The sequence below is a fragment of the Syngnathus scovelli genome, chromosome 21, assembly GCF_024217435.2.
Source record: "Syngnathus scovelli strain Florida chromosome 21, RoL_Ssco_1.2, whole genome shotgun sequence".
Lineage (NCBI taxonomy): Eukaryota > Metazoa > Chordata > Actinopteri > Syngnathiformes > Syngnathidae > Syngnathus > Syngnathus scovelli.
In genome coordinates this window covers 7689125-7705665 of record NC_090867.1, presented here as the reverse complement: position 1 = coordinate 7705665, position 16541 = coordinate 7689125, and the positions used below count along the sequence as shown (strand labels likewise).

Sequence of the window (16541 nt, the reverse complement as noted above, 5' to 3'; positions counted from 1 at the left end):
GTATTCATTAGGCGTAAGGAGTACGGGCAAATGATATGTATTGGTGCGTTTCATCCTTTGCGCCGAGCCTCTCGAAAGCGTTTTGTCGCCGTCTTGGCCGAGGATGTCGATTATCCAAGAAGGAATAAATGAATGATGGGTCATTGGAAATTCATTTCTCTCCTTTGAGGCCAGCCTCTTGTTTTCCAAATCAAACAACTAAGCAAGTAGATGAGCTTTTTTTCCTGAATGTCCCAATCTGGTCTTATCTTGCGTCTCCTGCTGTGAAATCCGCAGAGCGTCAGCTGGCCAACAGCATGACCAGCGGCGGCGGGAGCGGCGGGAGCGGCACACTTCCCGCCAACGTGAGCGGCATCAGCAAGGAGCTGGCCGACCTCCGGCACCTGGTGCAGTTCCCCGAGGAGATCGCCTGCATCCTCACCGAGCAGGAGCAGCAGCTCTACCAGCGGGTGGGACAAGATAAAAAATAAACCAAGCACATATCTGACGGTCATCATGGTTGTGGTCGCAGGTGTTCCCCTTGGACTACCTGCGCTTTCTGACGCGAGAGCTCAGCAGCCCCGAAAGTCAAAGCAGGCGGCACCCCAACCTCAAGGCCTCGCTGTCGGCCCCCAACATGCCCACCCAGACGGCGCAGCGCAGTAACGCTGTGGAGGACCTGGTGGCCCGCTTCAATGAGGTCAGAAATGTGTGTGCGTGAAGAAAGAGTCACTCATTGGATCTCCTGCCCCGTATTACTTATCCCCGCTTAATTCGATCTCATTCACGCCATGTGGGCGCGCTTCCCTTTCACCATATGGAGAGGAGATACCTGCAAAAAAAAAAAAGGGTGTCGCAGTTGGTCAAAGGAGTTGAAATGGCGAGAGTAACACTAGCTAGCTGTTGACAGAGATTGGCCTGAGTCAATCAAGCAAGTTCAAGAGGACACTTTGGAGAAGGACGAAAGTAGGCGCCACCAAAAAATCTGAATTGCCCGTGGAAACACCTCGAGAACAAATGTGTGTGTGTGTGTTTGCATATTTCCATGTGTCTCTTCAATTTGGACCCTTTGAAGTGAGACCAGGGCGGGCTTATTACATAAGCGGGTAACAGATAGCTCCCTCCGCGTGCGTGTCGGGGCGGGCGCATACATTGGCGAGCTCGCCGAGTGAGATGAGACGCACGCCGCCGCGTGCTGTCATTTGGGACTTCCTGAGCTTAGTCAGATGATGATGTCATCGTGTTTTCATTTGCCGGAACTGAGCGGGCCCCATAAAGCCTTCTCTCTCTGGACTTGAGCAAGCCTCGGGTGTTTATTTTTATTTTTTGCGTGTCGTAGATAATGGAAAATTAAAGCAACATGAAATATGTGCACATAACATGTCGCAGTTTGATTTGGATCAGGTCCAAGTGTGTGTTTATACTCGTTGACACGGTCCAAAAATGGTCTCAATTTTCCCCCTAAAGATTTTTTCTTAATGACTGCAATTGTTTGGTTGAGCGACAAAATATTTGCTGCATACGTTTGTTGTAGCCATGTTGTACCTGCTCACAGGTGAGTTCCTGGGTCACCTGGCTGGTTCTGACGGCCAGCTCCATGGAGGAAAAGCGGGACGTGTTCTCCTATCTGGTCCACGTGGCCAAGTGCTGCTGGAACATGGGCAACTACAACGGCGTGATGGAATTTCTGGCCGGACTCAGGTTAGCCGCAACGCACATCTCAAAAGTGGTACCTGAAAATAAATCTTCACCCCTTCCAGATCCCGCAAGGTGCTGAAGATGTGGCAGTTCATGGACCAGTCGGACATCGAGACCATGAGAAGCCTGAAGGACGCCATGGCGCAGCACGAGACCTCCTCGGAGTATAAGAAGGTGGTCACCAGAGCGCTCAATATCCCAGGATGCAAAGTGAGAAGCTGCTCAATAAGTAAAAGTCTGTTGTTTTGAAACCACTCCAAAGGCAACCCCCCCCCCCCCCCTCCCTCACCTGATTTTCTGGTTTGGTGTTGACTAGTGTTATCTGAGCCCTGCAAATGTTTTCCCTGCAAACAAACAAAGGTGGTCCCGTTCTGCGGGGTGTTCCTGAAGGAGCTCAGCGACGCATTAGACGGAACAGCGAGCATCATCCGTCTTCAAACGCCCGAGGACAACACGCCCGAGGACTCCATCGAGGTACGCGTTAAGCATCCCGCCCGAACATTCGGTTTCACCGTCCCATCTTCTCTGCGTCCTTCCCAGTTTGTCTCCGACTACAGCGGCCAGCACAAGTTCCTGTCCCGCATGGGCGCGGACGGACTTCACGTGCCGGAGAAAGAAGCCACCGTCAGCAACATCCTGCAGATTATTAGGTGGCTCGCACATCCGATGTCACTCTTGTTAGCGGCCATCTAACTCGCTTTCCCGCGCAGGTCATGCAATCGCAGTTTGGAGGCGGAGGATCCCGACGAGGCCTGCACCAGTCCTCCTTCTTCTGGCCCAGCTTCCAGAAACAACTCCGTCAGGGACCGCTGCCGCTATCAGTCAGTATTTGAGTGACTCCAGGTTGCTCTTCAAATGTGGCCATGATGAGAAAAGGTTTCGGTGTGAAAGAGAATGAAAGTTTCCCGTCAGGGCAGGAAGTTCTGCTCCTTTTCACGGCAGCGGCGGCACGCAAGCGATGACACCGGCTGGAATCTGGACACGATTCTCTCGTGTGGCCTGCGGTGTTTGTGCAAAGCAAACCTGCTTTATCTTCTTTGACTTGCACTTGATGTTTATGTTAGTGCGAAGGAGTTTTATTTCTGTTCCTGTGTTATGAAGACTATTTTTGACGCGTTCCTCTCAATCTTTTTTTTTTTTTACTCCCTAAACATCTACAGTTCCCAATCATTTAGGAGGCCACAAGAATCAAAAGTTGTCTCGTAAGTGGTTTGTTAAACTTTGGTTCATGCTAACATCAGCATGGTCTGATTTTATTGGTTGAGTTTAGCACGTTGCATTTTGATGCCGTCAACATCTCCGTCCGTCTCCATTATTTTTTTTTTATCTTAGCCTGTTTGTCATTCCAAATCATTTTTGTTTTGTCAGGTTTACCGTGGGCGACCTGTCGGATTCGGAAGGCGACTTGTCAACGGAGCCCTCGGCCAACGAGATGGAATTCCAGGGCACGGAGAAGACAAACAGAGCGTTTTGTCATGGCACTGAGCTCATTCCTTGGTGAGACACCAGCTCCGTTTAGAAAAGGAAACAAAGTTATCAGTCCAGAAAATATCTCTCGAGTCCAAACATTTGCATAGCGGAGATGACACACAATTGAATCTTTTTTTTTTAAGGTACGTGTTGTCCCTGCAACCAGATGTCCATCAGTTCCTACTGCAGGGCGCCACCGTCATCCACTACGACCAGGACAGCCACCTGACGGCCCGCTGCTTGCTCAGACTCCAGCCTGACAACACCACGCTCACTTGGGGTGATTATTTAATATTATTATTATTATTGTTACTGTTGTTATTGTTATTATTATGTATGGCAGGGAAGCCTCCGAATGGAGGAGTCTCTCCCACGGAGCAACCACCGGGACTGGGACAGAGTGTGGCGGCAGGGCTGGCAGAAGGTCTGCTGGACCTCATGGTGGTGAAGGTTGGTCTTTTGGAAATCTACTCTTTTGTGACTTGCAGTTTTTGGTTTTGTAATGTTGTGCCTGTATACGCTTCCAGGCTGTCTTCCTGGGACACCAGGGAGTGGATGTCCACACGGTTTGTTTGCAGAACAAACTGAGCCAGATGAGCGTGGAGGAGAACGCCCTCAGCCTCCTCTACGGCCTCAACACCACCGACAACAGGTCAAGACCTCATTTGCTATCGTACTGTACGTTCGGGTTTATGTATATTTTGTTTTCTTTGTCGTTTTTTTTTCCTACAAATTCAATAAAAATAAATAAAATGTAATTTTTTTTCTTTTTCTCCATTAGACTGCTGCACTTTGTGGCCCCCGACCACACGGCCCAAATGCTTTACAAGGGTCTGTCAGAATTGGTGAACGCAAGCAGGAAGCTGAAGAAGTTTCCGGACCAGCGCCTGCAGTGGCTCAGACGGCAGTATGTCAGTCTGTATCAGGTACCAGGCCCAAATGGGATCCAAGCGGAGTCATCAGTTTGGGCGCCTTGACTTTTGTCGTCTCCTTCACCAGGAGGAAGGTCGATATGAAGGTCCTACGCTGGCCCAAGCCATCGAGCTTTTCGGTGGACGCAGGTGGAACATGGCCGCCAGTGGAGGGGAGAAGTCCGGGGCTCCCAAAAGCTCTCCTCTGGGAATCAACGAGAAGGCCAAGAAGAAGAAGAAAGCCCTCGTTCGGGTCGGTTCTCCTCTCGTCTTGAAGGTTTGTGGCTCTTTATTGACGGCTTGTCGATCGGGACGCAGGGAGACAGCGGGGATGCCACCGACGACGAGATGGTTTCCAGGAAGACACGCAGTTGTAAAGACGGATTATGTCGGAATGGAACAGAGTTGGACGGCTTAGACCAAGAAGATCCAGGTGACCTTTCCATCTTTTATTTACAGGCAAGTCATTTGAGGGCATTTTAAATCTTATTTCCAACCTCGACAGATGACTTCCCCGGACCCTTCTCCTTGACCGCCAAAGGAAGTCCTGGATCGCTTGCCTCTTCCTCCTCCTCTTCCTCCTCCTCCAGTATGAACAGTTCCAACCAGTCCCGGCCGCAATCCTCTCCGGTCCTCTCGGGGCCCGCCAAGGCGCAGCCGGGGTACGTTTGGCATACAGAAGGTCCATTTCACGTCGCACGTAAGTGATTGTGTTTTTGGCGAGCAGGGCGTGGAGCAGCAGGTCTTGGCACGGTCGGGCCAAAGGCTGCTTCAAAGGCTTCCAGAACCTCATGATCTCTGACAGTACCATGAGCTTCGTGGAGTTTGTGGAACTCTTCAAGTCTTTCAGGTAGATGTTTGGATTTTTACGACATCATTTTGGAATTCATAATCATGTTTTTTTTTTTTTTTGGGTGCCAGTATCCGGAGCAGAAAGGACCTGAAGGAGCTTTTCGACACATTCGCCGTGCCTTGCGGTCGTTCCGAGTCGACTCCTCTCTACACCAGCCTGAAGATAGACGACAGGGTGGTGGGCCTACAACCGGAGCTGGGTACTGAGACGGAACATTAGAGGAACGTTAGAGGCTGCTCTAACCTCCACGCTGTCCTAATAACCTTCCCTACCCGTCTGTAGACCTTCTGACTCGGAACGGCTCCGACCTCAACCTGTTCATCCGGACCAAGCAGCAACTGTCCGACAACCAGAAGCAGATCTCGGACGCTATCGCTGCCGCCAGCATCGTGACCAACGGGACGGGCGTGGAGAACGTGTCGCTGGGCGTCTTGGGCTTAGGCATCCCTCAGCTCAATGACTTCCTGGTCAACTGTCAGAGGGAGCATCTGAGCTACGACGAGATCCTCAGCATTATACAGGTGAACCTCAGACAGAAGTAAAAATGGAGATGGATCCATGCTGACGAAGCGATTTGCGTTCCAGACATTTGAGCCGTCATCAAACATGAGGCTGATGGGCTGGATGTCATTCGAAGGTTTCGCCAGGTAGGCTCGGAGCAAAGACTCTCGGGGCCCGGGAGCAATTCTTACGCTCACATCTCTACCAGGTACCTCATGGACAAGGAGAACTTTGCCTGCCGTAACGACGAATCCCAGATGAAGCCCGAGGAGCTGCAGTACCCTCTGTCCTACTACTACATCGAGTCTTCTCACAACACCTACCTGACCGGACACCAGCTCAAAGGAGAGTCCTCCGTTGAGCTTTACAGTCAGGTCAGTAGAGCATTTGGTTTTTTTTGGATAGATATTTGGGCCAAATGTTCATCCAGATTTGATGGAAGGAGATTTGGAACCAGTTGTGTTCATGTCTACTCTGGAAGGTGCTGCTTCAAGGCTGCAGAAGCGTGGAACTGGACTGTTGGGACGGCGATGACGGCATGCCGGTCATCTATCACGGACACACGCTCACCACCAAAATACCTTTTAAGGTAATAAGCTAATGTGATGTCATATTCCAGAATCATTTGATCCGATCAAGTTCTCCTGCGGTTCCTCAGGATGTGGTGGAAGCAATCAACCGCTCGGCATTTGTCAACTCGGACATGCCGGTCATCCTGTCCATAGAGAACCACTGCTCTCTTCCGCAGCAACGCAAGATGGCCGACATCTTTAAGGTACGGCCGTGAAGAAAAAAAATAATTTCTTTTTCTTCCTTCTGCAATTTATTTTTCACGTTCCAATTTCTAGACGGTGTTCGGGGAACGTCTGGTGACGCGCTTCCTCTTCGAGGGCGACTTTGGCGACGACCCTCACCTGCCGTCGCCGCTGCAGCTTCGCGGGAGGGTCGTGCTGAAAAACAAGAAGCTCAAAGCTCACCAGGCACCTGTGGACATTTTGAAGCAGAAGGTGACGCATGCGTTCATTTCCAAGGCTGTCGGCACACCTTCGTCAACTTTCTCGTTCTTTTTGCAGGCTCACCAGCTGGCCAACTTGCAGGCCCAAGCCAGCAACGGATCACCGGGGGGGAGCGCCTCGCCCGCAAGCCACGCCAACGAGGAAGAAGACGAGGATGAAGACGACTACGACTACGATTACGAGTCCTTATCGGACGGTAAGCGATGGTTCTACCTTCCGTCACGCGACCCCTCGTCTCACTTTGTGTCCTTTATGGTTTTGCACTCCTTCATTTATCCCGTGTCATTTTTTTTTTTCCCCTTTAACTTCCTCGCTGTCCCTTGATTTGACCTCTTCTCCTCTTAGCCGATGTCCTCAATGCTTCTACCGCCTCCTATGGGCTGGAAGGTAAACCTGTCTTGCGCTTTCATGCTCCCATTGACCGTATACATAGAATCCATTTCAGTGATTGATTCGAGAAACTTTTTTTTTTTTTTTTACATGCATCCATTATGGCTGTCACGCTGTCATTATGATTGAAGATTTGTGCCGTGTGTGTTTGCCTGCCTCCATTCAAAAAAAAAAAACTGGCATACAACTTACAACTCAATATAGGGACAAATAAAAAAGCCTTTTCCTTTTTTTTTTTTTTTCTTCCCAGTCAGTCACTTTTAAGAGTTACATTGTCTGGATGCTTTCTTCTTTTTCCACAAACACATCACCTCCCTTCTTGCTACCCTCTGCGCACTGTTTTTGTCTGTGACCTCGCCTCGTCAGGGAAACAAAACAGAACCATCTGGTTTCTCAGGCCCTCCGCTGCCCCCACGCCAAATAACGGGCCAGGGGAAACTACCCTATCCCACTCTCAGCATTAACCCCCCCCTCCTTAGTGCTTTCCCATCTTTGGAGAATTTCATGACAATTACTCCTGATAGTGTGGCCACGTTGCATCCTGAGCTGAAGGCAACAGTCGATTGACACGAGCTAAATTTCACTTCCTTAACATGTTAGCTGAGGGAAGCCCCAGTGGATAAAATGACCCTCTACCAGATGGCTAAATACAGGAAATCCTGGTTTTGCTTCAATTCTCCCGTCGATGTCCTTTTCAAACAGAACGGGCAAAATCTGTGCAGTGGAATGAAATGAAAGATTGGATTTCCTAGATCAGAGGTGGAAAAAAAATGTGTTGACAGATAACCTCCTGGAGGAAAAATCTGAAGGCAAAAGCTCGGTAGACAAGGAGGAGCAGCAACCTGCGGACGAAGCGCCCAAGCGTGTGAAGAAGGCCGACAGCGGCACTCAGAGTAAAGGAAAGGTCAGAGCACTTAAGCAGCAGCGGGACACCCTGCCGACCAAAAGAACGGTTTTGCTAATGTTCAACCCGCCCGCAGGTGTTTGACATGGAGCTGGGCGAGGAGTTCTACCTGCCTCAGAACAAGAAGGAGAGTCGGCAAATCGCTCAGGAGCTGTCGGACCTTGTCATCTACTGCCAGGCTGTCAAATTCCCAGGTGAGCAGACCTCCCTGGAATTTTCCCATTCTCAGATCTTTGCTCTCATTTTTTCCCCCCCATCTCATTCTATATTATAAATAGGCGAGACAAGTATTTCTGCATGATCTTACTGATTTGCGGGACCCCACACAGGCTTGTCCACGCTGTCTCCGTCCGACTCAGGCAGGGGGAAGGACCGCGGCAAAAGCAGGAAGTCCATATTTGGCACGGCGCCGGCTCGCTCCGGCCCAACTGGGGAGGTCTCGGCGCAGAGCCGCGCGACCGGGAAAAGTACTGTGACATTTTGTTTGGTCCTGACATTTTGCCAACGTGACTCAATAAACGTTCTTTTCCCGTAGGCGGCGCCGAACGTCTGAGCTGGGACGAGCAGCAGCAGACGCCACCGGCCCTCAACACGTCGACGTCGCTGAGCGCCATCATCCGTACGCCCAAGTGCTACCACATCTCCTCGGTCAACGAGAACGCCGCCAAGCGCCTGTGCCGGCGCTACTCGCAGAAGCTCATCCAGCACACGGCGTGCCAGCTTCTCCGGACCTACCCGGCCGCCACCCGCATCGACTCGGCCAACCCCAACCCGCTCCTCTTCTGGCTGCACGGCATCCAGCTGGTGGCACTCAACTACCAAACGGACGGTCAGCAAAAAAAAAATAATAATACGACGAATGTCAGCAGCTAAAAGCCATTTTCTTTTTGTCCGCAGATCTGCCCATGCATTTGAACACGGCGCTGTTCGAAGCCAACGGCGGCTGCGGGTACGTCCTGAAGCCGGCCGTGCTTTGGGACCGAAGCTCTCCTCTCTCCCAGCAGTTCTGTCCCATGGAGAGAGACGTGGAGAGGAGCAACCCGGCCGTCTATTCCCTCACTGTGAGTTGTGTTTGTTTTCATGGGGCAGGAATTTCAAGCACCTTTTAAATTCCTCCATTTGAATATGTTTGGACAACTTGATGATGAGGGTCACCTGTAAATTTCATCTTTTGACAACCATGAAAGTAAACAGGATGTCTTTGGTACAATAGTGAGCAGGACCAGAGCCTCGTAAAGCTTCTCAATGAGCGTCTTTGAATGTCAGGAATTTGTAAGAGTTGGCCAAATGAAATTCCAGATCGTGTCCGGTCAGAACGTGTGTCCGGCCAACGGCTCCGGCAGCCCCTGCGTAGAGGTGGACGTCCTGGGCGCGCCGGTGGACAGTTGCCACTTTCGCACCAAGCCCATCCACCGCAACACGCTCAACCCCATGTGGAGCGAGCGCTTCCACTTCAGCGTGCACTTTGAGGAGCTGTGCTTCCTGCGCTTGGCCGTGGTGGAGAACAACAGCTCGCAGACCACCGCGCAGAGGACGCTGCCCCTCAAGGCTCTCAAAGCAGGTTGGGATTGTGCGGGACCACCTCACGTGACTTCATCTGACCGTCATTTGCGTGTTTCAGGTTACAGACACGTGCAGCTGAGAACGCAACATAACGAGCCCATGGAAGTGTCCAGTTTGTTCATCTACAGTAAAAGAGTTGAAGAAGGTCCAACGGGCACGTGTCCTTCATCCCAGGGGAGACCGTCGAGTGAGCTGTTCAACCCCGAGGAGAAGAATGCGTCACCACAGCACAGAGTGACAGTACACGGAGATCCTGGACCAGAACCTTTCACAGTGTTCTCCATCACGGAGCACACGACGAGCAAACAACTATTAGACACGGTCGGTAAGAGTAAATAAATGGTTTGAGATGTTCACACCTGACAGATCTTTTCAAATATTCAGATCGTGACCTCTGTGGGGAGCCCGGCCGACTACTTCCTGAGTGAGGAAAAGCTTCCCCTGTCCAAAGAGCGCAGCGAGACCAAACGCTGCTCTCAGCGCCGCCCTCTCGCGCCCGACGAGACGCTGGTGCAGGTGGTCTCCAGCTGGGATGTTGAGGATGGCTTTGTGGGGAGAATCTGTCTCCAGACCAGAGAGGAGGTATGAGTCTAGCTCTCTCTTGTGGTGGCCAATTTGTCATTACAGCCAGTGGATATTGAAGATAAATACAATATAGATGAGTGTTTTTTTTTTTTTATTCCACAACTCCAGAAAAGAAAATCTGAGTTGCTTCACATTTTAAACAAATTAGGCAAACCGGTTGTTTTCAACTGTTGGTTCTGATGGTGTTAGAATCTAAACGAGAAGACGGCGGTAGCAGAGGGCGAGGAGGAGGTTGTCATCGCTGGTGGTGGCGGCGGCGGAGGAGGACGAGGAGGAGAAGTCGGCGTAGAGGAGGACGTGTTCTTTGTCCAGGTGCACGAGGTGTCCCCGGAGCAGCCTCATACCGTCATCAAGGCTCCGCGCTACAGCTCCGCGAAGGACATCATACAGCAGGTTTGGAGGAGAACACCGAGTTTCGCTTTCCAGAATGTTCTGGAATGTTCTAAACATGCCCCCTCCTCTCCTCACAGACTCTGTCAAAGGCCAAATACTCGTGCAGCATCCTTTCCAACCCCAACCCCAGCGACTACGTCCTCATGGAGGAGGTGACCAAAGACACCGGCTCCAAGAAGTCGTGCGCCGCCAAGCCTGTCCAGCGCGTGCTTCTGGATCAGGAGTGCGTCTATCATGCTCAGAGTCACTGGAGGGGTGCCGGAAAGTTCATTCTCAAGCTGAAAGAGCAGGTAGTACCATGATTTGCGGAACCCTCTACCGACCATCAAAAATGACATTCTTCTCTACGCAGGTGGCACGCGAGGACAAGAAGAAGTCGTTCGCCAGCGAGCTGAAGAAGTTGACGAGCCGCAACCGCGGCCTGGCGACGGGCGCCATCACGGTGGACGGCGCCGTCCACAGTAAGGACGAGAGGGCTGCATGCTGCGTGGCGCTCACCGAGCTGCACGAGTGAGCCTCGCATCGCACTCTGCTCCGTGCATGGCGAGTTGATGCAGAGGTAATCGGACCAACCGAATTGTCGTCTAACAACCTTAACTTGCACCGAGTATCGTGCCGTGTGTTAACGTTATGTTCGTCGGGATGGCCATTTAACCCTGACCGATTTTGCCCAACACTCAAAGCGAGCTTTATATGACATCAACAACTCTCACTTTTTTTTTACAAGGGTACACAAGCTCGGGGTGTCGCCTGCAGGCCTCGTCTCCCACGTCCACAAGATGGCAGCAAAGACCCAACGTCTTTGCCGCCAACTCCTTTAGCCTGGCGGCGTGGAAGCTTCACATCCTTCAGAACTGGAAGGTCCACAAATGATGGAGATTGCCATGACATCTTTGTGGCCCATTTTCTTGCTTGCTTGAAGGAGCACGCAACAGAGCTCACACGTCGTCGGCGGCGGCTTCGTGGCCAGGACGTTCGGAGATGAATCGGGGCGATGGCGGGCGTGCTCGTGTGACGAAACAGAAAGGTTTAGAGACAAGAGAGACGAGCTGGCTTGTTTACTTTCTGTCTTACTGTGTCTGCGTACTGTACTGTAAGAGGATATTTTGCGTAGTAACGTCGGGAAAAAAAAAGTACATTTAAAGATGAAGCAGGGCATGAAACACAGATGTCAGCTTTTGAGGTGGTCACTCACTCCTTTAAATGAATCACATTTTTCAGTTACTGACAAGTTGACTCTTTGTCAAAATGTCGCACTACTTCTTTATTTATGTGTTTGCTAATTTTGTACTCGTGTGCTCATGTGATCTGTTTAAAAACATTATAATGAGGAAGATTTAAAAATAGATACAAAGTAATAAGTCAGGTCTAATGCGGCACCGAGGTCTTTAAACAGCATTTTGCACATTTGCTTTTTTTTTTTGTACATTTTTAAAGTTGGTTTCAAGAGGCTTGAATCTGATTGGACGGTCAAAACAAAGATCATCCTATTGATTTCTTTAGATTTCAGCCCAGTTGAAAAGTTTGAGGCCAGTGCCCAAATTTTCTATTTTCCTTGGGTTTTTTTTTTTTTTTTTTAAAAGAGGTTTTTCTTCTTCAGTTTGAACTAATTCTGATGACAGTATGTTCATTATAATGTTTGACTTTTAAACCTATTTGGGGCCATTTTACCCTTTTGGATGTACAGGGTTTTCATATTTTACAATGCTTTTCTTTCCTAAATGTTCTTTTTAGTAGACACAAGAAAACTACACTACAATATAATAACACTAAATAACGTCATTGAAGACATGCAATGTCATCTCTGTCAATATCTTGTTGTGGGGAGTTGGCATTAAGTCACATTCCAATTTCTAAAAGGAACACAATTTTTATCGATTGAAGGTAATATTGATCATTTTGTCTTTACAGATGTTAAGACTAGACAAAAGAACTACCAGCCTTTAATAATGTGAATTAATGAAATATTTCTTGCTGTATTTGTAGCTGTCCCGGTCCAAAGATTGAATAGCAGTGGTAGCTAATCTTGTTAAGTAGAACTTCATTTTCAAGGGCTCATAATTTTGAGCAGATAATAATTTAACAGGAAGGGATTTAGTTGTCACAGTTTCTTCTTTTTCAAAGCTTTGTTCCGCCCCAGGATTTATTATTATGTTTCTTAATTTTTGAGACAGATGTTATTTATTTGACCTTTAAAGCCCTGGTTGGCATTTAATTGTTATGTGGTGGATGTGTTGTTGTTTTTAATTTATTTTAATGCTTTGAAAAAGGAGATTGTGTTTATTATGATTGTGATGAATTATTAATGAATGTGAAAAGTATCCAGTCAACCATTCATCCTTTTAATAGTTCTGGCATTTCGACAAATTCCTCTTTTCAAACAGGTCAACGAGCTGGAGAAAGGTAACACTATTTTTTCTTAATATACATTTTAGCAGTTTATTCGCTATATACACATCCACTGACAATTTCTTGACTTTGTAAATGATCGTGCCCATAAAGTTGTAAGTTAACATTCACCATGATGACAGCAAAGTTTGTCTTGTTACTTGAATTTTAATTGGATGAATATTCGTGGATTTGTTACATAGTAGAATACAATTAAAAAAATATATACACCATGGTAGGTGACTGTTGTGCATTATAGGATACTTTGAATTGTTTGTGTTTATGTTGTCATGTAAAATTACAGAAGCGTGTAGCTGCCAATCTGGATTCGTGCAGGGGTACTGAGACAACGAGGATCACGCCCTCTTGCCTGGATGACCCCAGCGGCCACCGGCCGCACTGCACCCCTCAACTAGCGTCCACTAAGCTCCTCCCCACACTCTTCCGGGTTAGAGCAACGCTGGCGTCAGATCTGTTGCCTGCCGCTTCTGTCCCGGACCGTGTCCGTTACTTGTTTTTCGTTTTCCCGTTTTCAGTGCACCCGTCTCTTCTATTTTTCTCGTGTTGCCTTCCGTCCACCCCGCAGCTCCGCTTTCACCTAGCTGTTTGCACCCCTTGGACGACCAAGCTACGTTAGCCAGCTAGCTAACAACCACCGGACGCTCCTGCCTCCCGGCTCTGAGCCTGTGGCCGGCTGCTGGGTTCTTATGACTTCAACCAGTAGGTGTCGGTAATGCGCATTGAAGCTGGTGCCATCTCGCCGTAAAACGAAACGAAGAAGAAAGACGTCGCTTTCTGTTTACGAACGAGTTGTGATTTGCATTTCCAGTTCATCGCGAGAGCGGATCAGTGAGGGAATGTGTTGCGTCTCCGAGCGTGAAATATGTAAGCCAGAATGTCGATTTACGATTTGCCTAGGAAAGAAAGAAAACCACTCACTGAAACACTTCTTTTATGCACGTTTTCTCCAAGCCAACGGCTAACTTTATTGCATGAAGGGATGCGCCGTTATGCATCAACGAGGAGATTATGCTTCTCTTTGGGTAATCTTCATTTTATAACACTGATAGTAGTTTTAAATAACGTGTATGCATATATACGCCTTAATATTATCCAATATATCTACTGCAATTTCACATTACATTGCTGGTTCAAAATGTACTTTTATTATTTTTTTTTAAATAAACATTTAAAACTTGTCTGGTGTTTTATTCCTTGTTTTTATATTCGCCAATTAAAACATAAAAAGCAGACATTTGATTAACTGCTTTATATGACAGTATGTGTTTTTAAAGAGCTTGACACCTGTGACCTTTGACCATGATATTTCCCTAATAAAGTGGCCCGTTATTAAGTACACTTGAAAATGGCGGTGTACCTAAGGGAGTGTCCAAGTGACGTCACAGATCAAACAGCCAATCAGAAAGTGGGGGTGTGACTCCCTCGTTAAGTGCAGGTGCGGGAAAACTTTTAGCTTCTTTCACGTTCCAAAGGAGCTAAAAGTTTTCACGCACCTGCACTTAACGAGGGTCACTTGGAAAACATGTTGGAATGCGGCCCTGAGGACTAGAGCTTGACACCTGTGACCTTTGACCATGATATTTCCCTAATAAAGTGGCCTGTTATTAAGTACACTTGAAAATGGCGGTGTACCTAATGGAGTGTCCAAGTGACGTCACAGATCAAACAGCCAATCAGAAAGTGGGGGTGTGACTCCCTCGTTAAGTGCAGGTGCGGAAAAACTTTTAGCTTCTTTCACGTTCCAAAAGAGCTAAAAGTTTTCACGCACCTGCACTTAACGAGGGTCACTTGGAAAACATGTTGGCACGCGGCCCTGAGGACTAGAGCTTGACACCTGTGACCTTTGACCATGATATTTCCCTAATAAAGTGGCCTGTTATTAGGTGCACTTGAAAATGGCGGTGTACCTAATGGAGTGTCCAAGTGAAGTCACAGATCAAACAGCCAATCAGAAAGTGGGGGTGTGGCTCACTCGTTAAGTGCAGGTGCGTGAAAACTTTTAGCTTCTTTCACGTTCCAAAGGAGCTAAAAGTTTTCACGCACCTGCACTTAACGAGGGTCACTTGGAAAACATGTTGGAACGCGGCCCTGAGGCCTAGAGCTTGACACCTGTGACCTTTGACCATGATATTTCCCTAATAAAGTGGCCTGTTATTAGGTGCACTTGAAAATGGCGGTGTACCTAATGGAGTGTCCAAGTGAAGTCACAAATCAAACAGCCAATCAGAAAGTGGGGGTGTGGCTCCCTCGTTAAGTGCAGGTGCGGGAAAACTTTTAGCTTCTTTCACGTTCCAAAGGAGCTAAAAGTTTTCACGCACCTGCACTTAACGAGGGACACTCCATTAGGTACACCGCCATTTTCAAGTGTACCTCGGGGCCGCGTTCCAACATGTTTTCCAAGTGACCCTCGTTAAGTGCAGGTGCGTGAAAACTTTTAGCTCCTTTGGAACGTGAAAGAAGCTAAAAGTTTTCCCGCACCTGCACTTAACGAGGGAGTCACACCCCCACTTTCTGATTGGCTGTTTGATCTGTGACGTCACTTGGACACTCCATTAGGTACACCACCATTTTCAAGTGCACCTAATAACAGGCCACTTTATTAGGGAAATATCATGGTCAAAGGTCACAGGTGTCAAGCTCTAGTCCTCAGGGCCGCGTTCCAACATGTTTTCCAAGTGACCCTCGTTAAGTGCAGGTGCGTGAAAACTTTTAGCTCTTTTGGAACGTGAAAGAAGCTAAAAGTTTTCCCGCACCTGCACTTAACGAGGGAGTCACACCCCCACTTTCTGATTGGCTGTTTGATCTGTGACGTCACTTGGACACTCCATTAGGTACACCGCCATTTTCAAGTGTACTTAATAACAGGCCACTTTATTAGGGAAATATCATGGTCAAAGGTCACAGGTGTCAAGCTCTAGTCCTCAGGGCCGCATTCCAACATGTTTTCCAAGTGACCCTCGTTAAGTGCAGGTGCGTGAAAACTTTTAGCTCTTTTGGAACGTGAAAGAAGCTAAAAGTTTTCCCGCACCTGCACTTAACGAGGGAGTCACACCCCCACTTTCTGATTGGCTGTTTGATCTGTGACGTCACTTGGACACTCCATTAAGTACACCGCCATTTTCAAGTGTACTTAACGGGCCACTTTATTAGGGAAATATCATGGTCAAAGGTCACAGGTGTCAAGCTCTAGTCCTCAGGGCCGCGTTCCAACATGTTTTCCAAGTGACCCTCGTTAAGTGCAGGTGCGTGAAAACTTTTAGCTCCTTTGGAACGTGAAAGAAGCTAAAACTTTTCACGCACCTGCACTTAACGAGGGAGTCACACCCCCACTTTCTGATTGGCTGTTTGATCTGTGACGTCACTTGGACACCGTCCATTAGGTACACCGTCATTTTTAAGTGTCTCTAATAACAGGCCAGTTTATTAGGGAAAGATCATGGCCAAAGCTTAACTGAAAGTGAAAAGTGGGACACCGCCCTCATCCCCACCTCCTGATTGGCTGGTTGATCTGTGACATCACACCATCATTTTCAAGTGTACCTAATAACTTTATGCATTTTTTGCACGTGTCAAGAATGTGTATTTGACTACTTGCTCTTTATTTGGGGGGGACACCAACACATTTTACACAACGTAAAACACATACATATTGTCATATAAAGCAGTTAACCAAATGTCAAATGTTTGTTTTCATGCCCAAAAAAATAAAAACAAGGAATAAAACACTTTTGCACCTGCACGATTACGCACTTCACGTAACTAGCATGTTAAACGTACCGTCGGGCGACAAGATTACTGATGAACTCATTAATGAAACACTATTTTATATTGTCAAGGAAACTATTAGGCACGAGTCTTACCAAGTGAAA

At 48.2% G+C, this 16541-nt stretch overlaps 1 protein-coding gene across 5 annotated transcripts in view; it reads left to right on the top strand.

Annotated features, from left to right (window-relative positions):
• Positions 1-13850, top strand: part of plce1 (phospholipase C, epsilon 1) — a 28378-nt gene extending 14528 nt beyond the window's left edge. For 2 of the 5 annotated variants that reach the window (XM_049759297.2, XM_049759300.2), the window contains 37 exons: positions 277-449; positions 512-679; positions 1535-1680; positions 1740-1887; positions 2038-2151; positions 2218-2327; positions 2388-2498; positions 3046-3174; positions 3291-3427; positions 3491-3597; positions 3675-3799; positions 3929-4073; positions 4147-4311; positions 4377-4491; positions 4564-4720; positions 4786-4908; positions 4980-5110; positions 5194-5432; positions 5497-5558; positions 5621-5786; positions 5894-6001; positions 6071-6187; positions 6261-6419; positions 6486-6624; positions 6774-6815; positions 7601-7722; positions 7799-7916; positions 8052-8189; positions 8258-8551; positions 8620-8783; positions 9022-9283; positions 9344-9606; positions 9670-9867; positions 10060-10263; positions 10341-10553; positions 10616-10724; positions 10991-13850. In XM_049759297.2, coding sequence (XP_049615254.1) covers positions 277-449; positions 512-679; positions 1535-1680; positions 1740-1887; positions 2038-2151; positions 2218-2327; positions 2388-2498; positions 3046-3174; positions 3291-3427; positions 3491-3597; positions 3675-3799; positions 3929-4073; positions 4147-4311; positions 4377-4491; positions 4564-4720; positions 4786-4908; positions 4980-5110; positions 5194-5432; positions 5497-5558; positions 5621-5786; positions 5894-6001; positions 6071-6187; positions 6261-6419; positions 6486-6624; positions 6774-6815; positions 7601-7722; positions 7799-7916; positions 8052-8189; positions 8258-8551; positions 8620-8783; positions 9022-9283; positions 9344-9606; positions 9670-9867; positions 10060-10263; positions 10341-10553; positions 10616-10724; positions 10991-11136 — 5567 coding nt within the window. In that variant the 3' untranslated portion in view covers positions 11137-13850. Of the gene's footprint in view, positions 1-276; positions 450-511; positions 680-1534; positions 1681-1739; positions 1888-2037; positions 2152-2217; positions 2328-2387; positions 2499-3045; positions 3175-3290; positions 3428-3490; positions 3598-3674; positions 3800-3928; positions 4074-4146; positions 4312-4376; positions 4492-4563; positions 4721-4785; positions 4909-4979; positions 5111-5193; positions 5433-5496; positions 5559-5620; positions 5787-5893; positions 6002-6070; positions 6188-6260; positions 6420-6485; positions 6625-6773; positions 6816-7600; positions 7723-7798; positions 7917-8051; positions 8190-8257; positions 8552-8619; positions 8784-9021; positions 9284-9343; positions 9607-9669; positions 9868-10059; positions 10264-10340; positions 10554-10615; positions 10823-10990 lie in introns of all 5 variants that reach the window. The other 3 variants (XR_011086160.1, XM_049759299.2, XM_049759298.2) reach the window with 3 other exon arrangements.
• The last annotated feature ends 2691 nt before the right edge of the window (positions 13851-16541 follow it).